This window comes from Musa acuminata, chromosome BXJ1-9 (assembly GCF_036884655.1).
Source record: "Musa acuminata AAA Group cultivar baxijiao chromosome BXJ1-9, Cavendish_Baxijiao_AAA, whole genome shotgun sequence".
NCBI lineage: Eukaryota > Viridiplantae > Streptophyta > Magnoliopsida > Zingiberales > Musaceae > Musa > Musa acuminata.
The window spans coordinates 2,263,232-2,290,071 of NC_088335.1; the positions used below are offsets into that span (position 1 = coordinate 2,263,232).

General features: G+C 40.1%; 5 protein-coding genes and 1 non-coding gene across 11 annotated transcripts; 3 read left to right on the forward strand and 3 right to left on the reverse strand.

Annotated features, from left to right (window-relative positions):
• Positions 1-832: 832 nt before the first annotated feature.
• On the reverse strand, positions 833-7,574 carry LOC103996825 (uncharacterized). Of its 5 annotated transcripts, XM_018818688.2 has the most exons (6): positions 6,989-7,530; positions 5,797-5,885; positions 4,929-5,324; positions 3,399-4,793; positions 2,213-2,363; positions 833-2,123 (listed from the first exon to the last, which is right to left on the reverse strand). In XM_018818688.2, the coding sequence occupies exons 1-6, from the start codon at positions 7,089-7,091 to the stop codon at positions 1,492-1,494; spliced, it is 2,766 nt and encodes a 921-aa protein (XP_018674233.2). In that variant the 5' UTR covers positions 7,092-7,530; the 3' UTR covers positions 833-1,491. The 5 variants fall into 5 exon arrangements, with proteins under 5 accessions (XP_018674233.2, XP_064937925.1, XP_064937924.1 ...); XM_065081853.1 differs by having other exon boundaries at positions 3,399-5,324; positions 6,624-7,574; XM_065081852.1 differs by having other exon boundaries at positions 3,399-5,324; positions 6,618-7,574.
• A 465-nt stretch (positions 7,575-8,039) lies between these two features.
• Positions 8,040-11,637, reverse strand: LOC103996827 (uncharacterized). Of its 2 annotated transcripts, none has more exons than XM_009417844.3 (5): positions 11,499-11,637; positions 10,868-11,101; positions 9,824-9,999; positions 9,458-9,749; positions 8,040-8,611 (listed from the first exon to the last, which is right to left on the reverse strand). In XM_009417844.3, the coding sequence occupies exons 1-5, from the start codon at positions 11,570-11,572 to the stop codon at positions 8,554-8,556; spliced, it is 834 nt and encodes a 277-aa protein (XP_009416119.2). In that variant the 5' UTR covers positions 11,573-11,637; the 3' UTR covers positions 8,040-8,553. The 2 variants fall into 2 exon arrangements, with proteins under 2 accessions (XP_009416119.2, XP_009416120.2); XM_009417845.3 differs by having other exon boundaries at positions 10,868-11,064; positions 11,499-11,619.
• Positions 11,638-11,846: 209 nt separating this feature from the next.
• LOC103996828 (elongator complex protein 5) lies at positions 11,847-16,108 on the forward strand. Its single transcript, XM_009417847.3, has 9 exons — positions 11,847-12,065; positions 12,161-12,253; positions 12,351-12,511; positions 12,598-12,644; positions 12,860-12,929; positions 14,323-14,546; positions 14,630-14,719; positions 14,858-14,933; positions 15,683-16,108. Exons 1-9 carry the CDS (start codon positions 11,899-11,901, stop codon positions 15,886-15,888), a joined length of 1,134 nt encoding a protein of 377 aa, XP_009416122.2. The 5' UTR covers positions 11,847-11,898; the 3' UTR covers positions 15,889-16,108.
• Positions 16,109-16,585: 477 nt separating this feature from the next.
• On the forward strand, positions 16,586-16,702 carry LOC135594545 (U5 spliceosomal RNA). Its single transcript, XR_010480100.1, has one exon. It is a non-coding gene; the product is annotated as a U5 spliceosomal RNA (small nuclear RNA).
• Positions 16,703-18,372: 1,670 nt separating this feature from the next.
• Positions 18,373-19,664, reverse strand: LOC103996829 (uncharacterized). The gene is made up of 3 exons (XM_009417848.3): positions 19,509-19,664; positions 19,294-19,399; positions 18,373-18,889 (listed from the first exon to the last, which is right to left on the reverse strand). Exons 1-3 carry the CDS (start codon positions 19,551-19,553, stop codon positions 18,738-18,740), a joined length of 303 nt encoding a protein of 100 aa, XP_009416123.1. The 5' UTR covers positions 19,554-19,664; the 3' UTR covers positions 18,373-18,737.
• A 3,408-nt stretch (positions 19,665-23,072) lies between these two features.
• LOC103996830 (actin-7) lies at positions 23,073-26,334 on the forward strand. Its single transcript, XM_009417849.3, has 5 exons — positions 23,073-23,208; positions 24,550-24,617; positions 24,728-25,121; positions 25,196-25,809; positions 25,893-26,334. The coding sequence occupies exons 2-5, from the start codon at positions 24,561-24,563 to the stop codon at positions 25,956-25,958; spliced, it is 1,131 nt and encodes a 376-aa protein (XP_009416124.1). The 5' UTR covers positions 23,073-23,208; positions 24,550-24,560; the 3' UTR covers positions 25,959-26,334.
• The last annotated feature ends 506 nt before the right edge of the window (positions 26,335-26,840 follow it).

The following is a 26,840-nucleotide window of genomic DNA, read 5'->3' on the forward strand; positions in this document are numbered from 1 at the left end:
GCTAATTGCCAAACAGTTGGCCCCATGGATTATTATATTACCAACCTGATGAATCATAGTTATCCTGATATATAAAAACTAGAAATTTGAGAATTCTATGCTGATGAAACTTCATGATAACTAAAGATTCCTGCAGGCAAATTAAAGAGCATAGTAGCTTCCACTCTTGCACTGATAATGTAATTAACAAACCACTTTATTCCTCATAAGATAAACTACAACAAGCTTCCAGTAAGTGCACTTCAACATAAGTAGATGTGCCCGACAAAACACTAGTAAGAATCTAAGAGGCATCAGGAACATTAAAGTCAGTCAAGGCCTAACAGTTGTGTAATGAGGATCCTGCAGTAGCTACTTCAGAAACAGGGTAAAAACATGATGCAATTGTACCATGGAGAAGACTTGGTTAGGCTTCAAGCTTGCATCCCCCTTAGGATTGTTTCAATTTTCCAATCTTTACTATAACAAGATGGAACAATTAGGCACCATTTCCTCGAAAAAAGAAAAAAGAAAATTTTCATTGTCTAGGGTCAGTTTCAGTTCATGTTGATCAACAATTAATGCAAATTTTGAGAACCTTTCCATCAATTCTCCATCAACCAAACTCAGGTATTCATCAAATGGTAAAACAGCATTAAAAGGTTGGAAATTGTGTTAACATTGTTGGCTGTAAATTAGTAATCAAGTTCTATTTTCAGAATCTTAGCAGACCAGGAAAAGATGAGAAAACAGATCTGAGGCTGTCTGCAGTCGATAACAAAATAACAATGATATTGATCCTCAGAATTGTTGAAAGATTCTCGAATCATGCTTTAGTTGTTTCATCGAAGAATGAATCCTGGAAATTGACTGCTAAATCCTTTATTGTATTGTGCAAAAACAATATAGTCACAGACAAAATTACCCCACAAACAAAAATACACCCTTCAAACGTGTTCTATATCCCCCCGAAAAAAGGAAATAATTTCTGAGCTGCAAGCCAAACAATCAAACAAAACAAAAAAAACTTTATTGCCTCAGGGTAGCTGACTTCCACCTAACAAATGACTCACCCTCATTATCCTGCTAAAATATTGCAAAACTCCTAGTGTTCCTATCTGTATTTCTTTGCTCTGGTATGAGATGCACAAACTCAAAGCCAAGACCACAAGAATGTCTACTTGACCATCGGCACAGCCTTTTGATGATTTGGACCAGTTTAATGTGATTTCACCAACTGAGTAAATGACCAGCAAAATTACTCATTACTCACCACCGACATAATATCGAAATTTTGTGGCAATCCAATCAAAGACCATTGTCATTGGAGTTCTTACTGCATATTGTTGAAAGCCCTCTAGTTATAAATGCCTCGGTTCTTATTGTTGATCTCTTAGGAGTAACCGTCGCACTTGCCGATGGTTCAAAAATCAGCTGAAGCTTGGTGGCGATTGACATGTTAAGCTGAAGCATAGCCTCACAGAAGCACATGCTTCCTCCAGCCAGAGGAGCCTAACCTATGATGAACTCTTCAACAAGTTCTTCCAAGAGTTCCTCCTTCAGAGTCCTCTCAATCTCCCTTCCTATCTCATCGATGTTGCCTCCTAAATTAAACCATTTTGTATCCAGAACTTTCTTTTCTGCGTTACCTGCACCAAGCTCGATACGTTTTTTCACCAACATCTGCCAAGTTTTCTCAACAAGCCCCTCAGAACCCCACATGGGTCCGATCCTTCCTGTAGAATTAACCCATGGATGCAGATCCATACATGGAGCAAGGATCTCAGCCACGATTGAGTTTGACAGATCAAACATCAACTTCCTTTCCGACCGTGACCATGCAACCAGCTTACCGTACTTCTTTTCGAGCTTTTCAAATAAGTTTGGGTTCACTGGATATTCTGGTAAGTAACATGCATAACGAAGACTGTCTTGCTTGGCACTGTGAACACCAGAAAAGATAAGTATGTCGAGTAGGTAGGTGTACTCCCTCTCCTCTTCATCCATAAATTCCTCTTCTAGATGACCAGCCTGTTGAAAGAATTCACACACTTCTCTGTCATCGTCATTACTTGAAGTAAGAACTTCTGATGCCTCAGCACATTGATCTCCTAGCTTGGAGGTTAAAATTTTTGAATGGAGCTCTGCAATAAGAAAGTCATTTATGTACATATTAAGAAGCAAATGGAATACGACGAGAGATGAAGAACATACTATGACTTCTTACACTTACCAAGATCTCCAGTTAGGCTTTCAGAACATCCTGAACCATTTACTCTCAATGGAAGCTCGAGTTCAGAAACAGCACATGGTTGCAAAGCCTTTGTAATTCTTACAGAAGTGAGCCGTTCACGATCTACCTGAAGATGACTGAATGATGTTTCCTGCAAGAACAGAAATACGTTATAAAAGTGATCCATCTTGAGCTTCAAGTTGCAATTGAAAATGATTTAGATACTTTTCGTACAAATAAAAATAAAAAGATGACAAGAAACTGAAGGGCTCCACAATTAACAAAAGCCGAGAAGTAAGCTTCTAGGCAAACAAAAAATTATGAAAGAAGAACCTTGTGTTTCTCCTACATTTGTTCTAAATGACATTGCATAAGGTAATATTCACATACGTATCCGAGAATCTCATTTGTTCCTACACTCAAACAATGGTCTGAATTTTGGAAAGAATTAACGTGCTTTAAAAAGTTTTTGTCAAGTTTCAGCTATATGATGACACACTGTCAGGACAGTGGTCCCTTCCATGATGGTGTGCAGGCATACCCTTATACACAGTGTAGGTTTATATCAGACCATGCCTCAGCTTTTCTGATGCTATGATTAACAGCAATGAGAATAATGAAAAGTTTATCTGTGCTTTTTAGTTTGGATCCTAGTGATGGTGGAACCCAAGTATATAATCTAGACTCTCTATATAGGTTCTCACTCTTTGTTAAAGAAATACAAAATCATTTACAATTGTTTCATATCACATCAAAAGATAAAAAAAGCTGGATGCTTGTAGTGTATGGTCCACAAACCCTTTCAGGTATATACTTGAATATAATGAGACATTTTTCTACAAGTAATGGGGTCAGTTTAGGCTGCTATTATACTCAGATAATACCATAGCAAATGCATTATAACACTGGTGTAAGAGGTTATGGTAAACAGTATGATAGAAGAAAATTAGTAATTTAATTATGATAAAATAAATTAAAGTAATTTATATTCGACACAAAAGAGGATCTGTGAGATTTACAATGACCACAGGATGCATGGAAGTTGGAAGCAAGATCATTATAAATGAATGATAATAGTAGTAAACAAAGAAACAAATAGGTGAAGAGAGGATTCAAACGATATCCTCTTATTTATGATGTACTGCTACACATACTCTGTAAATTCTGAAGTAAAGTTGACACAAACCTTCAGCAGATTACTGTTGGACACTTTAGGATCCTTTACAGCTATACTGGCCATTGACAACTGAGGTAGCTCCTCATTATTTATCATCATCATATCCACATCCATATAATTGGGAATAGAAAGAGGTTTAAAATTTCCTTCACCAGCCATTTTTGCAAGCACACCTTTCCTTGTCCTGTCTTGGTTCAAGTGAATTTCCTGTGAAGACAGGTTGTTTTCCTTCCCGCTCAAATTAGAGTAAAGCTGGTTATTACTGCTTTTAAAACCAACGAGTGAAGAACTTCCTCTCTGATCGGATTTTTTAGGTCTCAATTTCAGCACATCATTAGGTGTACAAAAATGTTCATCACAAAATCGATTCATGCTACTTAGATTTTGACTTCCATAAGTTGTTGATGAAGCGGGAACAGATGCAGGGTTTGGTAGATTTGTTAAGAATCCATCTTCCCAACTGTCACTATTGCTAATACTCAAAGGAGAACCCCCTGATGCTCGCATATCAGGTCTAGTTGATTTCTCAACTGAAACATTATGAACCTTCGATGAACTGGACACTGAATTTTGTCCTACCACATCAGATAAAGCAAGCATTTCAGCCAAAACACTTGAGCATTTACCACAGTCTACTGTCTCCTTAGAGTTACCAGCCATCTTCCAGTTCCCAGAGAAGTTTTTTCTAGCTTCACTTCTTATAAATTCAGTTGAAGGAGCTAAGGCAAAACATATGCTATTCCAGTTATTAAAATGGTTGGATGATCCTTCAGGGCTGCAGAAACTCTTCATGTCAGAGATATTGCAAGAGCTGTCTTCCCTGGAGAATCTGTTATACTCCACAACTGGTATGCTCATCTTACTGCTGCTTACAGACTCTCTCAGTTCTGTAATCTCTCTATCTAGTTCTCTGGAACCTTTATTCTTGCAATGAAAAGCTTCCGAGTTATGGGAAAAGTTCAGCCAATCCCTTCTTCCAATGTTGGCCTCTCGAATCCCAGTTTGAGCGGATGGTCTTCTGTGAGAAAACTTAAAATTCTCAGGGGTTCTTAAATGAACACTTCCACGGGATTTATCAATGTTATGCTTCAAAAGAACAATATGATTAGGATGGATACACTGGTAATTGTTGCTGGCAAACCGTGCTAACTTATGTGAAAGAGAATCATTCTGAACCTTGAGAAATCGACTAGCCTTACCAGCAATGGGTATCCGAAAAGAGCTAAAGACACCATTTTGCATATGAACAAACCTGTCCGTCTTCTTCTTCAATGAACGATATACTTCACCACTTTCTGTCTTAGCACCATTTGATGATTTGAAAATTGTTTTCTTGCTTGTTAAATGAGAGGGTGCAAGCCGCTTTGAATCATGGAAATACTTTCTGAACAAGAAATCGGGTTCCTGGAAGACATTTAGAAAATTATGCTCAGTGCAGTCTTGGTTCCCCAACTCACTGGTAAATTTTTCAGAAATTCGAAGTGATTCATCACTTGGAAGATGCACTGCATCCAATAAATTTTGGCCAAGAAAGCTTACATCACTTTTCCATTGTTTGCTTGCATTAAGCTTGCGTTGTTTAAAACTTGGCAATGCACTGCTATCTGTTTTTGTCCTGTCCCTCTCAACTTTCAGTCTTTGAATGACTTCATAGACATCCTTAAATTCTTGGTGCTCAGCCATGCTCATCCAAGGCAAACATTCCTCCCTGGTTAGGTACTTCTCTTGCAAGCCTGTAGATGGTATATCTTGAAAATAACCATTTATTGTCTTCTTTCGTTTATGGGCTACTTGTACAGGTGGCTGTTCGTCAAGACCCATTAATTTTGCAATTACACTAGGCGACGACCACCTTATTTCTGCTTCTTTTGGTATCTCTTTATCCATGGGTCTCTCTCTTGGTTTTACACTGGTATTATATGAGCCTTGGCCTGACTGAAGAGCAAATCAGAACCATCAGAATGTTTTAACAAATAATATAGGCGTCACAAGTTGAACACGTGTCCAAACACACAAATCAGACAGAGAAGAAAGATCCTCTCTTTTTTGTTCTCAAGTTAAGGGCTTTTGTTTTGGGCGTGAGATGATTGGATCTGATATCAAGTCTCCAGTACAAGTAATGAGAGATTTTTACAGCATCCATCAAGAAAACTTGAGATAACATCAAATATTGCTGAAAAAAAAACATCATGCTTTTTTATTACACCACTATGATATCCATTACAGATATCTGGATATTTCAAAATTAACCTTAAAAAAAGTAAAATATCCTATGTTTTTTCTTTAAAACTCTTTGCATTTTAAATGCATGAAGATATGCAGATCCTCTTGCAAAAGGCATTCTTGTTCCAGCGCACATGCAGCTCATCAAAGCAATATTAGATTAAGAAGGAAGAGTGACACTTACAGAACTTTCTTCTTTTCGAAAGCTACTGCTGCAATCAGAACCATATTCTACGCCAAAATCATTCCTTTGGCCCTTTAGATAACCGCATCCTGAAAATAAATTAAAACTAATTGAAGATGACTACTAGCCAAATATAAGTTCAAACAAATGTAAACATTAATCGCTGTCCTCAGACAGCTCTGAATAGCTTACGACAGGCATTGGAGATTCAGAACATGAACCAAATTATGAAAAATACTTGGTCTCAAGGCGACATCGATGCAAAATACAAACATCAATACATAATCGGTCATTGATGCTTGAACTATTTAGCTTAGTCGCGGTATCTGAAAAATATGTGGAATTATTTAGCTTAGACGCGGAAAGGGACTCAGCTGCTGCAAAAGCTTTGCTGGGAGTAGTTATTGGTTCTTCGGTAGGGATAACTAACAGCAATTCATCCAATCAATAGCAGAACTCTCAAGTTAAGGAAAGACTACAACAAAAACACAAACGAATTTAGCTGTGCTTCTGTGCGTAGACATGTCTCGTCAACAGAAAAGGCCCATATGGCTATCATCGGTGAACTCTATGCTTAGCAAACCCGAAACAATGGGGAAGAAGAAGCCATATGAAGGGGGACCTCAATTAAGAGAGCAAAAAAGATCCTGGTGGAAAAAGGAATCAAGTTTGGACGACGATGATGATGATGATGATGATGATGATGATGGTGATGAAATGATTCAAAGTATCAGCCGTGGTACGAACTTCACGTAGATGAAGCAACACAGAATCTTCAGGTAACCTTAAGAACGAAACACATCGAAGAACTACTTGACAACCTGCACCTGCAGAGATTTCGCATAAGTACTCTGACAAACTCCTGCTATTGAAATCAATCATCGTGAATTAAGAAGAATCAAATCTTTCTCCGACAGCGAAATTGCTCCGACGCTCCACTAAAAAAGCGGCCCTCCCAAAATTGCCTTTTTATTCATATTTCTCATATGACAGGATCAAAGCACGACCACAAATTGAAAGAAAGCCACAAGTAATCGTCATCGTCAAAGACTCGATCGTTCTGTCCACAACTTACGAAAGCCACGCAGCCACACGCATAGCCAAGAAAAGAAACCGACGAAAAGAGACATAAATACTCGAAGCACGTAAATCCAAACCACCGGGAAGGGGACGGAACAAATCCAAGACGCACCGGGTGTCCGCAACATGCCACCGCCGACCCGATACGCCCTCTTCCTCCGCCGGCCTCGCCGGACTCCTGAACCCTGCTGCGTCCGAAACCAATCCACCTCCATGTCTTCTTCCCTTCCCTTCTCCCATACAAAGAGGAGGAGGAGGAGGAGAAATCTCTAGCAATGCCCGCAGATCGCGTCCTCCATGGTTCCTCTTCTCCGGACCAATTCGAGAGCAAATACCAGACTCTACGAATCGTTGTCGAAGCGAGACGCCAGGGGAGAGAGATCAAATCGAGAGAAGAGCTTCGTGATTGGGAACGCAACGTTTGGGGAGGAGGGCGATCGAGTAAACGGCGGCGTGGCGGTGGTTGGGTGTGGCGTGTGGGTACGTGCCTCGTGTGGTACGCTTGTGGGTATGCCACTGTGTCGGGCAAAAATAGAATACACGCATAAGGCTGTGGCGGCTACTTGGCGATGTGAGTGATACGTATTTGGATTCGGAAAATTACACGCAAAAGATCTATGTTGGGATATGGGAATCGCATGCAATAATATGAATGGTGTGAAAAATCTATGTTCAGATATGGAAATAAGGTTTTACTTATTGAATTCCATCTTTTCTTCAGCGTCAAATCCGGCGTTGCCCCCAATTAAGATCTGTTGAGACACAAATACCTGAGTTCTTAATAAGCACGAGATTATATGGATATAAGTTCTTTAAATATATTCAATAACAAAAAATGTGAATAATTATCTTTTTCTTCTTTCTCTGGTAATTTTACTTTTTGGCAGCAACACTGCAAATCTTCCTGTTCGTGTTCATGTTACAATCACATAGAATATTGGTTTGTGGCATTATTTGTGAGCCCAACGAAGCAAATCAAATTGTTTGTATCATTCTCTTTTACTTTCCTTTTTTTTATTGGATCGAAATGAAAGTTCACAAGGCAAAACAAATGGTTCGAGTAATTGTTCGACGGTGTTAACTAATGCTGGAGGAAGCAGCAGCTCATGATGACAAAAGAAACAAGTGTTCCCACATGGAACCACAAGCCACAGAACCCCACAAGCATGAATAGGAGCTGTCTTAAGGATCACAACCACCACGCTTGTTTCTCTTCGCACTGTCAAACACCATGCATGTATATTTCTGTGCTTAACAGATGATAATACTATTAACAGATTTGCAGGGAGCTGCTGCAACGCTCAGTTCATCGAGAAGCAATCACTAATATCACAGATAAAAAGGGTATTTAAAGCAGTAGTAACAGCGCTTGCAGCTCCAAGAATGTTGACTATAACATAGCTAGAATTCCATTGCAACAGCAGGTTAACTGAAAAGATCTTGCAGCTTTATCCCTTGCAATCAGCAGCTACATAACAAAGACTGGTCCACGGGAACCATTGTTGCTTGATGTGGAACACTGAATGCACGAAAATGGTAAAATGTAAATTCAATCTTATGTAAATGATTCAGGGTAAGCCCCGTCCGCTCCGGGTCTTTGTAACTGGTGTATCTCGAACATGAGAAATTGTATAAGAGTAAGCTGTTTAAAAGAATAGTTTCATGAACTCCATGTTCTCAAGGAACCTCTTCTAGACCAAATTTCTCAAGAATTGCTGTTGTTTCTTGTCTTGCACTGTAAACAAAGATAAACAGAATAAATGAAAACCATGTCAATTGTTTGAGGACGACAATCAAGTAATTTATAGAATGTACTTCTAAAATGCTAACACAACCATTATTTCTATGAATAACAGCCTTGAGTTGTAAAAGCCGCTAACTGGCCAGACCTGATAGGTGTTTCTCAACTCTGGTTGCCTTTCAGTTAATTCTAGTCGAGTTTGGCCAATTAGCCTAAATCATGGGGTTTAGGTATCAGACTCAACCAATCCCTATCTCAACTGAGATCACTGATCCTCCAAAACCTTACTAATAACACCCATCTATCTCTCTACATGCATAGATATATAACTTCATGCAAGCATATACAGAAATACACCGACAGCAACCAATATGTATGTAATACAAACCATGGTATGCAGTACCGAATGGTACCGCCCGGTACAGGCGGTACATACCGGTCCGATGGCATACCGGTACATGGACCGCCCAGTACCGCTACAGTATGAAGAAAATATATAAAATTGTTCGGTACATCAGGGTGTACCGATCGGTACGCCCTGGTGTACCACTCGATACACCGGTACTGTACCATATCGAGCCAACTTTGAAACACCGGTATGGTACGGTATTACATACCTCGATACAAACTGTGTATATCTGACCCAGTATGTCATACACATAATGAAACATCCATAGCATGTGAACTCTCTGCTGGTAGAACCTAGCAACTATGTTGTGCAATGTGCATATAATTGTTATGTTGCACACAAACTATGCATGTAGTGCAAAACTTAGCTGATCTTCCTAATTGGCATAGTTGAATCTGATGATAATTACTTATTAAATTTGAAAGAATTACCTTCCAGGTCTTAGAATTTTGAATAGTCCTGGCTTTATCAAATCAACCACTGTTGAACCAGCACGGCCAGAAGGAAGCACTCCACCATCATAAACATATGCACAATATTGCCAAAGGTTTTCAAAATCCTTGATACTGACGCTACTGGGCTGTCCACTAAAATTAGCACTTGTTAGAGCCAGTGCACTTCCAGAACCACGAGCAACGGCTCGAATAAAGTTGAAATCAGGCACACGAACTCCAATGCTATCTAAACCTGGATTGAGAGATTTGTCCAATATGCTAGAATCGCCTGAAAATTGAATCTGACTGTTACAAAGGAAAAATCATATGATGTTCTGTACTTGTATGTAAAATTAGCCAGACCTCGCCTCAGAACAACAGTCACAGGACCAGGAAGGAGGCTGTCAAGCAAACCATGAGGCAAGTGATTAACGGTGGCAAAGCGAGATATATCTGATACACCAGCAACAGAAATTGCTAGAGGACTTGTCTGCTTCCGTCCTTTAATCTCATAAATTTTATTTACTGCATCTGCAGAGCTGACAAAAATGCACTTTTAAAGTCCAAAATAATGTTCCCAGGACAATGTATTAAGGCATATGATATAACAGAAAATTTTGAAAATTTGCATACCACTAGAAAATTCTCCAACCAAGTAACTCGTAAATGTAAAAGCAGCAACTGTGGCTGCAAAAGCAACAATAACAAGTAACAAATTCTGCAAATTCACCTATTCTCTATTATTAACTGCAATAGTTCATTCTCTGCTAAGTATAAGTTTTTCATCCCTCCATTTTGATGGTTATGCTCAACAGACAACTCCAACACCAATCTTGAAGATTAAGTGGGTGAATTATTTCTCACATCGGTACCAAAATCTGTACCACCTGCTTTATGAAAACCTTGTACCCTTGCCATGAAACCCAATTCCTAGATATTTCTTGGCAACAGTTTGCTTCGATATTGACTAAAGGAAGTAGACATGATCAACAAAGAACAATTTTGTTCATCTTATCATCTTGTTTCTTCAATTCATCATTTTCTTTCTATAGCTTCAATTTTTCCAAAACTAATCATACTTTTTGTGAACCAGCAATATCCTTTATTATCATATTTTTCCCTCCTCTCTGCTTACTCATTGCAGTAGATTACGAATACCAATTGTCGCATTTCTTTTCTATTTTCTCAGCATTTCTGTCTTATTCCTTCTTTCCCTACAAAGGGGGAACCTATTTAACTACATGCATACTAAAATGAAGCTGAATTGTCAGTTTGAGTATCAGTTCGGCATTCAACCGGAAGAAAATTGAAAACTAGAATGTCCCATGAATATTAAGCAAATGAAGAGTTAAGATGCCAAGAATAATAAAGCATCTGAAGCTCAAAGAAAAAGGCCAGCCCGCTTACCAGGCATCACATGCAAATCCATAAAGTGTATCGGTCGGCACCGCAATAACTTGCTCAGTTTTAATCGCCTCGATTGCTTCTTCAATGTGATCATCTGTTGCTGGAAGGATTACTCCTGCCCTAACCTTAGAGCCTATCTCAGAGTTGTCCACACTTTGCGACATATAGCTCCGGATAGCCCCAGACGATCTCCTCTTCTGAGACAAAAGAGGAAAGCTACTAACCTGAACACACCTGAAACAACAGATACTATCGATAGCAAAGAACAAACATTAAGGAGTCACTACAAAACTCCATCTTTGTCAAAAATTCATTATTAGGGCTTTGCATGCTAAAGGGAAGCAAAGAAATATGAAAAAAAAAAAAGATTAATGCTTTAATATAAACAAGCAAAATAGAGGAATTTGCGCTAAGCGGGGAGAACAAACTGCCTAAATACTAAAAATTCGAATTTTGAAGATAAAGATAGAAGTCAAAGGCATTAATTCCAACCACGGCTGCTCCAAAACCAAATCTTTTGGGAATCATATCTTCAGAAAGTGTTCCTCCAAAGAAAAGGATATAAGAAGAAGAAGAAGAAGAAGAAGAAGAGAAAAGCTCTCAAGAGCGCCGAGTTCAGAGACGGACAAACCTATGCGGAAGGCGCTTTAAGACAAAGAGGGGACAAAGAGGCAATCTTTCTATCGTCTTCGCCGACGAAATCATGAGCCCTTCTCCCTATCTCCGAGATAAATAGTTTAATTAGTTGCCGGCCGATGACCACGTTCTCCAACGTCCTATAATCTTGGAAAGCGCAAGATCCAGCCACTCATTTGGCATCGAACGGCGGTGGATGGCTCTCGGGGAAGGTAGGGCAGCTGACCGCAAGCTTCTCCTCTTGAAAGGGAGGTGACCTGACCGCGCGTTTTAGTGTTTGAAACCTCCATAGAACCTCAAATACATCGCGGTGACCCGACCGCGCGTTCCCTATATTTGCGAACGAACAGTTGCTATGGGTTTTAGGGTTTCTATTCCCGCCTGGGGGTTCTACGATGGCGGAATCGATCTCAAGGTCACTGAGGGACGGATGCTTGGAAGGAGAGCATGCGCCGGCCCTGACCATCGAAGACTCCCTTGCTTGCCCTCTCGGTTCCCACGTCTTCGATCACTTCCTCGCCAATCTCGCGTCCCAAATCGCCGATGGAACATCTCAAGCACGGTCAGTGCAAGTGCCCCCAGGTAGGGGGATGTAGAAAGTTCGAATTTTTAGGCTTTTACATCATTGCTCACTGATTCTTGGATTATTTGAGGCAGTGGCTTGGTGCTCGTTGCGTTGAATCGGAGCCCGTCGTTCTATATCGATTTGCTAAGGCGCAAGGGGGTAGACGCATCGCTGGTTGATAAATGGTAAGGGTTCTTGGCGCCGAAGTGAAATAAAAGACCTGTATTTACGTTGCTACTTGGAGTGGTATTGGAACGTCATTTGGTATCGGCTCGGTAGCAGGGTTCGGATTCTGGACTGCTACTCGGACCCGCTCGATTGGAAGGACCGAATTCCGCCGTTAATGAATGTTCAAAAGCCCTCTACGAGGGAAAACGTCTCTTTCTTCAGAGATGTGAGGGACATCAATAAGCTGTTGTCTTCAGTTCTTGACCTTGGAAAAGGTATTACCTGTAGTTGGTTTGATGCTCTTAATTTATTTTTCTTGAACCAGGGGTTACATTCGTTCACTCACGACTTCTATTGTCAGGGTTTGTTGGGCAAGGCAAGACTCGCTTTGCAGTAGCTGTTGACCAGGTATGCTCAGAATCTTACAGTAACACATGCTTGATGATAATTAAGTATTGCAAATGAAGGATATACAGTCTGACTATCACCTAATTTTTCATTGGGATCATCCATATTCTGCTTTTTTGTATCCCAGTTCCATGTGCTCATTACATCTGAGTTTCCAGTAAATGTGCAGATTTATGTTCTTACTCTAAGTTATTGTTTGATGTAATCTTTTTCAGGTTAGTAATTTGCTGCGACACACATCATTACCATCAGTTGCAGGCCTACTTAATAATCTTCGCAGCAATGGTATATTCATTTTTATAGTTTTTTACATGAATAATTTTTTTAGAATCTGAAAGCCAACGATAGTTGTTGATGTTAATCATTGTTTGACTTTATCATCAAATTAACCTGCTAATTTTGAGAGTTTGGACAGATGTCATGATCATAGTTGATAGTTCATAAAAAGAGATTTTTCATGATGTCTGAATGATAGATCAATTTTCTATGCATGCCTAATTGTGATATATAATGTTGTCTTGTCTTCTTATACATGGTATAAAATGAATGATATAATCTTCAGAGTATATCTGCCATGTATGAGTTTTATAAGTAGGAAAAACAGACAAATTTATACAGAATTTTATCTTTTCTTTGTTGGTAGATTCAACAAATTAGGAGAGACAATAAGTGGCCTAAGAGCAAAAAGGTTTTTTTTTTTTTTTGAAAAAGTGACAAAGATTAACTTAGAGCAAAAATGGGAAGGAGTGCAGATCGTTAAAACTTGGGCAATTCAAGTGAAAGACAGTCTATTAGTTCTGGCATGGATGGTGAAGGATAAAACATCCGACAAAATGTTTTGGATAGACCAGGGGCATTCCATCACTTTGTTCAAAACGTTAATGGTCTGGAGGTAATCAGTTTTGACCCAGATGTTGGAGAAGCCTTCCCTTTGAGCTATCCTTAAACACTCCAGAACAGCCCATAGCTCTGATTATGAGACTGGGTGCTTATCAGAATCTGTATTTAGTATGTCAGAATCTCTCTGTGACATGATATGGTTCGTCGTGAAGCTAACAACGAGGTACGCTTGAAGTTAACCAGGGCTTTGCAGTTGCAGGCTACCATGGTGACACATAAGGAAAGCATTCCAAGTGTATTTATGTGTGTCCACATAATAATTCATTTGAAATGCCTACAGAGATTGATATTGTAGTGTTGTCCTATATCTTCTTTTACATGTATTGTTAAATGCTTGCTGATTCAAAATTATATAAGGTTCATTTCTTCTGTGTGCACTGACATGAAGTCTGTGAATAGAGCTTCTGGGCTTCTTCATCAATCTGTGAAGTGTGAATAGAATTTCACATCTTGTGAAAGTTTCTTTCTCCATTGTAGTAATCCTTTCTTGTTTGTATATTTTTTGGGTTTGCTAGTAGGTATTCTTTTTCCTGTAGCAACAAATGAAAACGTGCATTAACTTTTAATTTCAGTGAATTGGATACCTTATGTCTATTTTTTATTTGTGATGGAAGTTTGTGAAGTGGCAATAGGTTTATCATATTCAAACTCTCTGAAATGCTCAAATCACACTTGTCAACATTGTTGCTGCTAAATATTATTACCATAATTTTCTGTAATATCATTATAATAAAGATGGATACTTGAATGTGGAAAACTTATTGGCTTTTAATTGCAGATCAAATTTCATGTATCTTTTGGTTAATACACTCGGACCTTCATGAACCCAGGGTCTCCACAGCTCTTGCATATGTGTCTACTGTGGTTGCTAGTGTACAGCCAATAATGCAGCTTACTGATGAACATAGAAGTCGACGAGACTTTCTATGGCTTGAGAAGAATTCTTGTAAAGCAAAATTTTACGTACGCCTTAAACGTCGCAATGGGAGAGTGAAGCTACTTGTGGGCTCCCTCGTCTTTTGTATTTTTTTATGTTAAGGAATAAAGACTCATATATTCAGAATAATGTGGTATTTAATTTCCAGGCAGAAGAGCTACACATGGATCAAGTTGGTGTTAAATTTGCAGCTGTAACCTCTGAAAATTCATTTGTCAACAAAAGCCTTTTGCCAAAGGTTATCACCATTTACCTTTTCCTGTCATAGCTTTTGTATCTAGGGACCTGCATGTCCACTTCTTTTTCACTCTAGATTCAGAATGTTACAAGCTTAAGTGAGGAGCTTCCCCATACATAACACACTATCCTTCAACAGGTACAGTTCAATCTTCAGCTATCAGATCAGGAACGTGTTGATAGGGCAAAAGTTGTTCTTCCATATGAACATCAAGGTATAGAGCTTATCAAAACAAATTTAATGAATTTACATTTTGTGGCCTTACTATCATTGTTAATCTAGTTTATCTTATTTCTTTATGATGAAAATTTGTCATTTATGGTGCTGGTAAGAAAAAAGTGCATACTGCAGTTGTTGATGATAACCAGTTCTATAATTTAAGGAGTCAATTTTTACAAGGTGATGTAGATTTTGATGCATAAGTTGCAGACATGGTTAGATCATTTATGATTGAGTTTCGATTTTTATGCTTAGCCATGTCATTGGGTGACACTAGCAGACTAAAGGATATTGACATGTCCACGAGAATGTTTCCTTGACAATTCATATCTTAAAATACCCGAGGCTTAGGAAGATAATAAAAAGCTGCCACTCGTTTGGTTGAAGAAAAACAATATGCTTCATTTGCATGTTCTTGTTGTTTAGTGCATTAAGATGTTGGTTCTACGTGATATTAGTATGATATGTAGTATTAAAGGTTTCAAATAACTGGTTGTAGGAGCAAAGGGAACAGACTGTTTGCATGGTTCTCGATTTTGGTGTTTTAAAGAACTGTAACAATATTAATACTGGATACAATCAGATCCATGTTTCTATTCATGGAAGCTTATGTTGACCAACAATTGAACAATACTACTAATTATTTTAAGCTGCCTATTCTCAACATTTAAATATGATGGTTTGGAAATGGTCAACTAGTGCATGATTGCATTCTGGTTTCTTATGACACTATTTTCATATTAGGCAATGGTGAGGCCATACAGATCTATGATGGGCGGCGATCTCTTTCTGACGACCAAAAGGATCCGCATTTAGTCCAGCCGTCTACTTTCTCGGTGATGACAGACGCCCAGGCCACTTCTGGGAATGGTGAAATACATTATATTCGTGATTCAGATGATGAGCAACCAGATTCAGATGAGGACCCAGATGATGATTTGAATATTTAAGATGACCCGGATCGTCTGATGTTGCTGTGTCTCTTCCTGTTGATCCCAGAACGCACATATCAAATGCCATCATTTCACACGGCATGAGTCTGTAACTCGTCTTCCTTGCTTGTGCAAACTCTGTTAAGACTGGATATATAGCTTTGATAAAGAAAAGCAATTTTGCTAAAATATTGATGGTAAACGTTCAGATGCAAATAAGAAGGTGAAAGTTTGATCCTTGTGTCCTTTTCCCAGTAGTGACATCATCACAGCATTTACCATAGCAACAGCATCGTTGGATTTCATCAAATGAGAACAAATTACCATAATCTGACGACGGTTTATTGTTAAATGTATGGCTAATTCAGTGACATTTTATTATTTTTTTCGCGTTGAATTATCGATTATATGTAGTTCCAAAGGAGACTCTCATATATAATTTGATCAATGATATCGACCTAAATAGAAATGATTCGTGGAGCTGAGTTTACGGTTTGAGAGCAATTAGATGGGAGGCGATGGGTTTTGGTCGATGATATGGACCATCTTTCTTTCGCTGTTCGAATGTGTTTTGGAAGAAGAAGGCTTCATTCAACAACAGTTCCTGTTTGTTTTGTGGACCGTGATGATATTTTAGTCCCACATCGGCAAGAAAAGCGTATCACATCCGGTGACCTCCTTCATAAGGCACGGCCTGCCGATCACATTGTCACGCAGCTGCGTGGTGGGCGCAAAGCGAACTATTCTTTCGCCTTTTACTAAAGAATACCGTGTGCCCGCCACTCTGAGCAGCATACGCCTATTTTTGGAGGCCGATTCTTCGTCGAAGGATGCCCCATCAAGCCTAAATCTAAAGATTGCTCCTCTCTTGAGACTAGAGGATATTTTCCTAGTCTTCAAATAAATTATATTAACTAATTTTATCGGAAAATGTCTAAGGTGAGATATTACTGCATTATTAGGTGAACCGATTTATTATCATGTAAATTATAGTATTTTTAATAAGATTATACTATTTTTAAGATGAATTTTTAAAATTTTCTATGATAACTTATTGTTTTTCACTCTTTTACTGTCCCACCAATTACTAAACCTAACCAAAGATGAAGGTAAAGGTATAGTGGTCTCCGAGAAGAGATGCAAACAACGATGATGTATGACACTTCTAAGATTATTCTAAGATTAGTGATAACAACGAAGGTCAAGGGCCCCATAAGATCTAACGATGTCATGTAGTCTCTTTGCATTTCTTCATTGTCGATGCGATCTCCTCATGCTTTCTCATTGTCATCGATCGACAAGAAAGAAGAGGGGCAACTCACCCTTATGACAAATGATGATAATGAGGGTTGACGATCATGCGTAAGACGAAACGGAGCAAAGGTGTGACTAGGGTTGAGGTATGATATTTTTAAAATAATAAAAGTAAAATCATCTTTCTACGTAGCTAGAGGTATTTATATGAAATTTTTATACTTAAGGTGCTCTACAATTGTGAAACTATAGAATTTTTATGAAAATTCATCCATATTTTTATTAACTTTATAAAAATATTGTAAACCTATAAAAAAATACAATAATCAACCTATAAAAAAATCTCTGGTACTATCTGTTCTTTCATCTCCTTTTAGAGTCATCTGATGAGTGTTATTGCAAGCAATCTGAAAATAGATTCTGGTTGCCGAAAGGTTCTTCTAATGTTCTCTACGATTTGAAGCTGTGGTTCGGACATTATTGATGACCCAGTCAAAAGGTTGTATGATGATGATGATGATGATGACGATGATGATCGCGGCCGACCGAGCTCCGCGTTGATTTGCTTTCCCCTTGTGTTTCGTGACAAACAAACCATTGAAACGATGCCATTCCCATCAATCACGCGGAGACAGAATCCAAACCCTGTCAAAGAAATCGAGAAATGGAAAGGGACACTGCAGAAATAAATGCGCTTATAATTTCTTCATACAATGATTACAGCTTTCAACAGATGTACGCTTCTTTGGACTTCCCTGCGACTCTCATTTTTCGCATGCTTGCCCGCCGACGACGACACCATCACGCTTGCTCGACTCCAATCCACACACGTAAAAACCATGGAGACAAGCTCTGGCTTCCCGGTAAAATAATGATACCGTGTAATGTCGGGAAGGCATCATTCAGGAAGAGCTAATTCATCGAAACTGGAAATGACACACATATAATTGCCTCGGTCCATTGTGTGGCTTGTGTGAGCATATCAAGAAGCTACAGCAACAGCAGAGATGTCCCATGCGTCTTCTCCGTTGTTTCTGTCTCGCAGAAAGCTGGTAATCTTTGCTGAAAAGCATGGACTCTGACAACTTCTTCTGTGATGATAGGTGGGGTTGCTCTTATTGTTTATGTCACATGACTGTTCCGGTACCTGTAAAACTTCAAGTCATATATGATATTTGACATACTATGTGGAATAGTATGTTGAGCTCTCAGATCTCCCATCAACTTCGACCTCCAAAATCATACACGTAAAGGTAAAGAGGCACACCTACATTACTGGTGAAGTCCCAATCAACCGAAACTTTTCAGCAGAGGTCGACTGTAACCACACAAGAAGTCGACAACAGTAGCCACAAAACGTTACTTCATTTGCAATCTCGACGTACGGGATTAATTTACAGATTTGCAATGACAAAGATCATGCTGCATGCGGCCTATGCCACCGAGTTGTTCGATCTAATGCCCGCCGCAGGATGATCTCCGGAGGCTAATTTACTTTACCTTACCATCCTTGCCTCGCGTGGAGGGTGCAGCTTGTGGCCACCACCTTCGACAGTAACGCTAGCTTGGACGCAGGCTATATAGATAGTTAATTTCAACGGATGGGTGCCACCTTAGTCTTCGTCTTCGTCCGGATCTCTGGAAGCCATCCGGGTGAGCATCGTCCGGATCATCTGCATTGTTCTCATCTCCATCACGCTCTCCTCTCGGTTCTTCGAGTACGCCTCAAAGAACTCCGTGTTCTCCTTCTCCAGCTCAGCCCACACTGGCAATTTAAGCACACAACTGCTATCATAAATGCTAGATCAAAATCAATGACGGTCTTCGCATATGTTAGATCTTAATATACACAGAAGGTGATTTTAATATTAGAATTCTTTCTTTGTAAAAGGAGAAGGCATCTAGCGACTATCTCATCTCCTCGCTTATAATCTTCCTTCCTATATCTCCAACAACGGAGGTCTTCTTCTTATACGCGAGCATGCACGTAAAGCTATTACAAGATTTCTTGTCTATCCTAAGACATAAATCCCTAGGTTACCTGCAGGGTTCGAATGTTGATACGATCACTTACAAAAGAGCATCAAGCTTTTGTTACGTGTCATGGATTATGTGTCGTCGCTCTCTCTCTCTCTCTCTCTCTCTTTCTCTATATATATACATATATACCTGTGGCAGTGATGACAGGCTTGATGTTGGCGTGTTTGGAGAGGGCTTCCACGCACTCCTCCTTGCTCATGTGGAAGAGGAGACATTTCTCGATCAGGTGCTGCACCTGCAAGCAACACCCATGAAGGAAGATTAAGATCAAGATCAAGATGTCTCACGGTAACCGGGGAAAGAGAAGAGCAAATTTGTAGGGGGTTCTTCTCCTCGTGGATCACCATGCGGATGTAGGAGGCCGATGATGAAGAAGAGGAGTCACCCATGACGAAGCTAAACCAGACGCGGTCGGCATACACACAAGCTACACGACCGACCGGGGGGGTGGGATTAGTCCTTAAAAAGAAGGCGGCAGCACCGATGTGATCAGAGCAAGGCCGGCGACCACGTGGGCGACGAGCGACGATTGGTGCAGACGAGTTGCACTAAAGCCACGTCCGTCCCTCATGTGGGCCCTCCCTTCACGTGGCCCGTGGGCCCTACATTCCCAGATGAACCATGACACACGTACGCAACCAGCCGCTGCCGTCGTCGGCTCTCCCGTTTGTGTGCGCAGATATATGGGCCCCGATGCTCGATAGTGGTGACGTTTTCGAGTGTGATTGGGTCGGGCTAAATGGCGTCGTTCTCACGATCCCGACATGGCCGAGTCTAAATTAGATTCCATGCACGTCGGATTCGAGAAAGAGATAGAAGCAAGCAGTAGACTCCGTGTCGTATGTTCCGCTCGACGCGCTCTGCGGTGGCTGTCCTATTTAAGCCTCACTTTGAATTCAACTTTGGGGAAGGTGGGGTCCAACACCAGTGTTCTGTACGTTCGACTTGGGGCCCATCGGGACGTAGCCATAGTGAGGTTGCCACGGGAGAGGTATGGGTCATTCAGCAGCCCCAATAGCAGTAGCTTTGTCTCGGTGCGTCTTGCGTTTGCAATCACGACTCTGGGTTGCGACACCCGGCAGTGTCCAAATCCGGCCACATGGTGTGGACCCCACTGCCACCGTCGAGTGAGAGAGCCGCTCTAACGATGACCAGGCTGTGAGGCTTCACGTGTGGCATCCTGAACTTTGAACAACGTACTGACGTGGCTCATTGCTATTGGGTTGCGACCACAAAAGCGACTGATGATTGGGTGTGGCAAACGTCAAACCGGAGGCCAGATTTATGGTTCCCCAGAGCTGATGGCATGCAGGAAGAGGATTCAGTCGCATGGAGAGGCCAAGGCGCAGGATTCTCCTTTTGTCGGAGTAATGGTCGGAGTGGATTCTTTTAGTCCTTTCTCTGTGTGCCGGAGTGGTCCTTCACCTTGGATTAAGGTCGAGAAGAGCACAGAGACGGACTTCGCAGGCGAAGTTTCCTGTGCCAATCGAACTCGCTTAGCTTTTGCTTGAACTCATGGATGTTGGGTCTAACAGGATCGAAATCGACCAGCACGAATCATGGAGTACAAAAGAACCCACAGTACCATCTTCCAATTGACTACATGTAACACTGTTCTGGAGCACCACTATTGTGGATCACACTCGCTCAATCAGATCCATAGCTGGAATTAGATGGAGAGAACCACAAATCAGCATGTATTATTATTTGGCGACCGGATTGATTTATACATCTCAAAATGAACTTGAAAGGGTCGACTGACTCGGCTTTATTGACTGTACGACACGACGTGGCCGGCGCCTACGGGTCTTTCACTGATGGGGTGTTTAATGGGCCGAGATAAGCCCAAAACAAGCCCATAGGTTCAACCCAGTTCAACATCATCCGGCCCGGTCCGAGCTGCTGAGGGATTTTAGAAAAAAAAAGAAGAAAATATGACTTTACATATCTATCTGTTAAAATATATTTTGATTGGTCGATCTAACTATTAACTTTTTTTTCTTGAATATGTCTCTCGAGAAATCAAAGTGAGAGCATTGAATATAAGTACGATGATAGTACAAAATTACATCAGGATAATTTGACAAAGACGTTCTCATTGATTTTTACAATGTGAATGGTGGTCATAAGAAACAATGTTGGATATTCGAGATGACTACTTAAATTATCTAAATTTGACACGTAATTAAACAAGCCTAATGCCTAATTAACACAGCAAATATCAACTCCTTCAACTATCATTAGTGTTTCTTTATCGGTATTAGTACCCAACATTGTAGCTAAGTCAAGAGATCCACTGGAAGACATAGTTACTACGAAATATCTTAGTATAAGAAATTAAAGTATCAAAAGAAGTCAAATATTCATTCTATGAAATTTTATTACTCGTAATAAATTAACGTCTTGAAAATATAAAAAGATTAAGCAAAGAAAACAACCTGAGCTAGAGCCTTACTTGTAATCTCCCATCGTTGGAAGCATCGAGGAGGAGCCAATACCACATGAATTCTAAGTAACTATGAGCAATGATGCTCTCATGTGTCACACTTAGTTAGAACAGTGATCTAACTAAGAAGTTTGAGCTCATTTTCATTAATCATAAGCTCCATAAGAAGCCAACCACCTCTTTAATGACAATAAAACAAGGCCAAGATGAAAAGGAAGAAAGGTTTCAAATCCTAACCCATCGATCCTGATCAATGCCAACATTAATGGCTTTTGTCTATCTTGATTCTTCTCATCAGTCATACCAAACCGTTGGTTCCTAAGGACACAAACCAACACCTCGTGGTTGAATTCCTAATAGTAAAAAATCCAATGAAGGAGGGCTAATATGACTAACTGTGCCAATCCGACATTGATGTCTATCGATCAAGTACTTAGCCTTATGAAAGGTAGAGATCAGTGACTCAACTCATTTCCCAAGAAAAAGATTGCACCAAACCATGAGGTGTCCTTCGACGATAACCCATTTGAATCAACACAAAGTGCATCCTTCAACATCAGCATAGTTGAATCGATCTAAAGCGCTCCATTCGATTCGATGAAGAAAGGGCCCTCTTCAATGATAGCATGATCAAATCAATCTAAAATACTCTCTTAGATGATAACATGATCGAATCGATCGAAAGCGCTTCCTTTAGTGATAGCATGATTGAGACAACCCAAAGTATTTCATTCCACAATAATATGATCGAAATTGCTCAAATTGCTCCATTCGACGACAATACGATCTAATTGATCTAAAGCTCTCCTTTCGATGATAGGATAACTGAATCCTCCCCCCTTCAAGGTCGATGATCGAATAAAAATTTTATCACGCATCGACTCTATTACACATGTTAAGACACGATGAAAAAGGACAAGTGATATGAGAATAATAATATAATAAAGACTATCGATACCTTATAACACAATGTCACCCTCACCTTATAATAAAGACTCTTAGTATTAAACTATAATCTTAAACTTAATCATTCAAAGAATCACTATAAGATCCTCGAGCATATCTCAAGGAGGGCTCCTCTCTATCCTTAATGAATTACACTCTTTGTATTCAACACTTAGATCGAACCTTCCAAGTCTCTTAATAACATAAATACTAGAGGAGAATTATCGAGTACGCTCCCGATGTAATTTTATAAATAAATTATCACATGAACACAAGGTATAATCGATTAACTAAGAAATGACATCCAAATCAGAAAGTCAGAGCTTCGACACCGTCTAAAATTTAGATTTAACATATACATCTTCCTTATATACACCATAATTACTTGTCTAATAAAATCACATTAGCTACTATAAATAAATAAATAATAATTTATATACGCAAAATATATTTTAATTATATATATTGATCGGAGGAATACATATGCTGAATTTGCATTAAAAGAAAATAACTGAAAAATCAGTTGGGAGGGACGATTGCCTTCTTTTAAACGAGAAAAGGGATGTCGATTTCCAATCTGTCAGTATAAAAGCTACTCACTGCTCCTCGTCTTCGATCGTTCCTCTTCCCCTTGATCGCTGTCTTCGACAAAGGTAATATCTCGGTCCCTCCGATCTCATAGATCTGTGCTTTCATTGATCGATCGGCGGCTGGGGTGTTCTTTTTGTTTCTGAAACTTAGGATCCGCGGTCTGGTGGTTTGCATCCGGTGATATCGACCCCGATCGGTGCATTCAAGACGGTCTATCTTGTTTAACAGTGAAAGATGCTGTCTTTCAATCAAAAAGTTGAATTTTTAGGGTTTAATTTTGAGCTGGTCGCGAGCTGCACATTCGGAAACCGGATGCTATTTGTGCTTTATTCTTTTTTAATTGATCGCTGGTTTCATTCTATCGGCGTCAGTTCCTTCGATTATCGATTGATATGCTTATGCGGAGATCTGCTTTTTTGATGGCTCTCTGATCCGTTTGCATTCTCCAGTAGGCTATTTTTGTAGGCTTTTATTAATCTGTTGTTGGATCTGACCTATTTATTGCATCCATTTATGCGGAACTTTGCTGTCTGCTTGGTGGTAAAGAAGAATGGGATCTTCTTTGTGGTTGCTGCTTATTCTGTTTCTTTGCCCCTTTTATTGTCGGTGTTTATGCCTTCGTGATACTATTTCGTTTCCGATGACCGGCACAGATAGTGAATGTAGTGTTGGTAGTACTATATTACATGCCGATTACTAATTATAACACAATCGGAGAATCAAAGCAAGGAATGACCTGGGTACATTGGTATTCTAGTATTTTGGTTTGCAGGCTTACATTGGACTTTTGACCTTGTCTTTTCATGGTTTCAGTGTTTGAACACTAAATAAACATTTCTTCTATGAGGCTTTTTTATATCCTTTATTTGGGGAGCTAATCACAAACCGCTTGCAACATCAGTTGATCTTTCCACGGAGGGAAGACAACAGATTCCATGTTATAGTGTCTCATTTAAGAGATAAACACAAATTATCTGGTCTTCCTGAAAGATGATACTTTTCGGTAGAGAGCTAACAAATTCTTCTAGATCCTTACTGGTGTTTCTAACTCACATCGGGGCTTCCTGTTTGTAACTACTACATAAGATGTTCCTGACCACTCTTCCTCATGGATGTATGGCTATACGCACAATTTTTCACTCTTTAGTTGTTGTCCATGATTGATAATGAGATTGGTGACACTGTGTATTGTTTATTCTCATAATTTACATAATAAGAAAATAAATCAGCAATTTGTTTATTGGTTCTTTAGTATTGCTTGACTATTTTACTTGTATCAATTGATAATGCCAATGTCACAATCCACATGATTGAAAATAATAGAGTTGGTGAGTTTTCGATGGTTGGTTCATTGGCTCTTTATACATGATGAGAGTTTATCCTCATACACATATATTTTTCAGGTTTATCGAAGATGGCCGACGAGGATATCCAACCTCTCGTCTGTGACAATGGAACTGGGATGGTCAAGGTCAGTCAGTTCACTGTCGGAGTTTCTTTCTCTTTGAAGAGTGTTTTTATCCTTTGATTCTCAACATGGACACCAAATTGTCTTGTGCTTCTCTTGTCTTCATCAAACAGGCTGGATTTGCTGGTGATGATGCACCCAGGGCTGTATTCCCCAGTATTGTTGGCAGACCTCGCCATACTGGTGTTATGGTTGGGATGGGCCAAAAAGATGCTTATGTCGGTGATGAGGCCCAGTCTAAAAGAGGGATCCTCACCTTGAAGTATCCAATCGAGCATGGAATTGTTAGCAACTGGGATGACATGGAAAAGATATGGCATCATACCTTCTACAACGAGCTCCGTGTGGCTCCCGAGGAGCACCCGGTACTTCTAACTGAAGCTCCTCTTAACCCCAAGGCAAACAGAGAGAAAATGACCCAGATTATGTTTGAAACTTTTAATGTGCCTGCCATGTACGTTGCGATCCAGGCAGTTCTTTCCCTCTATGCTAGTGGCCGCACCACTGGTTTGTATCAATCTGTGTGCTTCAGTGGGAAATTTTAAAATTTTCATTTGTTTGATTGGGCTATTTGTCAACAGGTATTGTGCTCGACTCTGGTGATGGTGTCAGCCATACTGTTCCGATTTATGAGGGATATGCACTACCTCATGCCATTCTTCGTTTGGATCTCGCCGGTCGTGATCTCACAGACTCCCTCATGAAGATCCTTACTGAGAGAGGCTATTCATTCACTACTACTGCAGAACGGGAAATTGTGAGGGACATAAAAGAGAAGCTTGCATACGTTGCCCTTGATTACGAGCAGGAGCTGGAGACTGCCAAGACTAGCTCAGGTGTGGAGAAGAGCTATGAACTCCCAGATGGGCAGGTCATTACTATTGGCGCCGAGAGATTTAGGTGTCCAGAGGTCCTCTTCCAGCCATCACTTATAGGCATGGAAGCCGCTGGAATTCACGAGACCACATATAACTCGATTATGAAATGTGATGTCGATATCAGGAAAGATTTGTATGGCAACATTGTGCTCAGTGGTGGATCAACCATGTTTCCTGGTATTGCTGATCGTATGAGCAAGGAAATCACTGCTCTTGCCCCAAGCAGCATGAAGATTAAGGTAGTTGCCCCGCCAGAGCGTAAATACAGTGTTTGGATTGGAGGATCCATCCTTGCCTCTCTTAGCACTTTCCAGCAGGTACATCCTAGTTCTAGTCTTGTGTCATTATATTTTCTCTTATAATATGAGATGCATCACTTTGTCAAACTTTAAACATGCAGATGTGGATTTCAAAGGAAGAGTACGAGGAGTCTGGTCCAGCAATTGTCCACCGAAAATGCTTCTGAGCTTCCGTGTCTGGCGCGTCGCTTGCCTGTACTTCAGGCAGATCTCAAGGCCCGTGTATCCGTGGCTCGATCTGGATTAGTAGATTTGGTGAAGGTTGTCAGATTTGCTTGTGAGATTCCTGTCTGTTTCGAGTCTGGGCTAACAGAAGCCCTCTTGTTAGATGATGTCTTGAGCATAGGCAACATCAGTATTTGCAGTTGGTGCCGCCAAGATCCTCTTCTGGTCTGTGTTCACTTTAGTTTGGATGAGGCTCGGGCTTGTGACCTTTTCTTTCGGTTTACCTGGTACGGTTTGGTGTTTTCTTATAGTAAACTATTGTACGAATTTGTAAGATTGGAGGGTTTCAAAGGGACTTTGTAGTTCCGTTGGTTTTTACATCATCATTTTTGTTATTTCTTCTCATCTATTTTCTTGATATTGCTCTTCCAAGATGTGTTGCTTTTAACTGCTTACCAGTTTGCTCTTGCAAATTATGATCGGTGCGCTTCCAGCATCACCAACTTTTAGCTTCGAGGTTGAGATAATTGACACTTGACATCTTAACATGAGAAGGATTGCTTTGCTGTTGTTGGGTCAATGAATCTTTTGCCAATACAATGTACTTTTTTCTGCACCGAGATGAATTCGAAGGCTAAGCACGATGATCTTTCTTTCACTTGTTCATTGAATTTGCTCAGCATAACCTAGATGCAGCCACTGCTAAATCACAATACGATCTTTGTAGTCCTAAACACAAGAACCATAAAGATGTTCTTGTGTGTGTTTTGCAAGGCATTACAGTGGGATGGGTATCGTAGGACGGCATGAACCTGGCCAAATGATTTCTTCGGCACATCTTCGATATCAACTTTGTTATCCACGATTCATGTGCATGCATATGC

Bases quoted from the DNA above. Each gene is read 5' to 3' on its own strand.
- LOC103996825 (XM_009417840.3), bottom strand. From the start codon at position 7,091: ATGGAGGTGGATTGGTTTCGGACGCAGCAGGGTTCAGGAGTCCGGCGA. The intron at 5,886-6,988 runs GTGCGTCTTGGA...ATTTATTTTCAG, and splicing joins TGGCATGTTGCGGACACCCG to GATGCGGTTATCTAAAGGGC. The intron at 2,364-3,398 runs GTTTGTGTCAAC...CTGTTCTTGCAG, and splicing joins CCAACAGTAATCTGCTGAAG to GAAACATCATTCAGTCATCT.
- LOC103996827 (XM_009417844.3), bottom strand. From the start codon at position 11,572: ATGATTTCGTCGGCGAAGACGATAGAAAGATTGCCTCTTTGTCCCCTC. The intron at 10,000-10,867 runs GTAAGCGGGCTG...CATTTTTGTCAG, and splicing joins GGATTTGCATGTGATGCCTG to CTCTGCAGATGCAGTAAATA. The intron at 9,750-9,823 runs GTCTGGCTAATT...TTCAATTTTCAG, and splicing joins GACTGTTGTTCTGAGGCGAG to GCGATTCTAGCATATTGGAC.
- LOC103996828 (XM_009417847.3), top strand. From the start codon at position 11,899: ATGGCGGAATCGATCTCAAGGTCACTGAGGGACGGATGCTTGGAAGGA. The intron at 12,930-14,322 runs GTATATTCATTT...TTTTAATTGCAG, and splicing joins TAATAATCTTCGCAGCAATG to ATCAAATTTCATGTATCTTT. The intron at 14,934-15,682 runs GTATAGAGCTTA...TTTTCATATTAG, and splicing joins TCTTCCATATGAACATCAAG to GCAATGGTGAGGCCATACAG.
- LOC103996829 (XM_009417848.3), bottom strand. From the start codon at position 19,553: ATGGGTGACTCCTCTTCTTCATCATCGGCCTCCTACATCCGCATG. The intron at 19,400-19,508 runs GTGATCCACGAG...TGTTGCTTGCAG, and splicing joins CGGCCTCCTACATCCGCATG to GTGCAGCACCTGATCGAGAA. The intron at 18,890-19,293 runs GTATATATGTAT...TTAAATTGCCAG, and splicing joins GCCTGTCATCACTGCCACAG to TGTGGGCTGAGCTGGAGAAG.
- LOC103996830 (XM_009417849.3), top strand. From the start codon at position 24,561: ATGGCCGACGAGGATATCCAACCTCTCGTCTGTGACAATGGAACTGGG. The intron at 25,122-25,195 runs GTTTGTATCAAT...ATTTGTCAACAG, and splicing joins TGCTAGTGGCCGCACCACTG to GTATTGTGCTCGACTCTGGT. The intron at 25,810-25,892 runs GTACATCCTAGT...TTAAACATGCAG, and splicing joins CTCTTAGCACTTTCCAGCAG to ATGTGGATTTCAAAGGAAGA.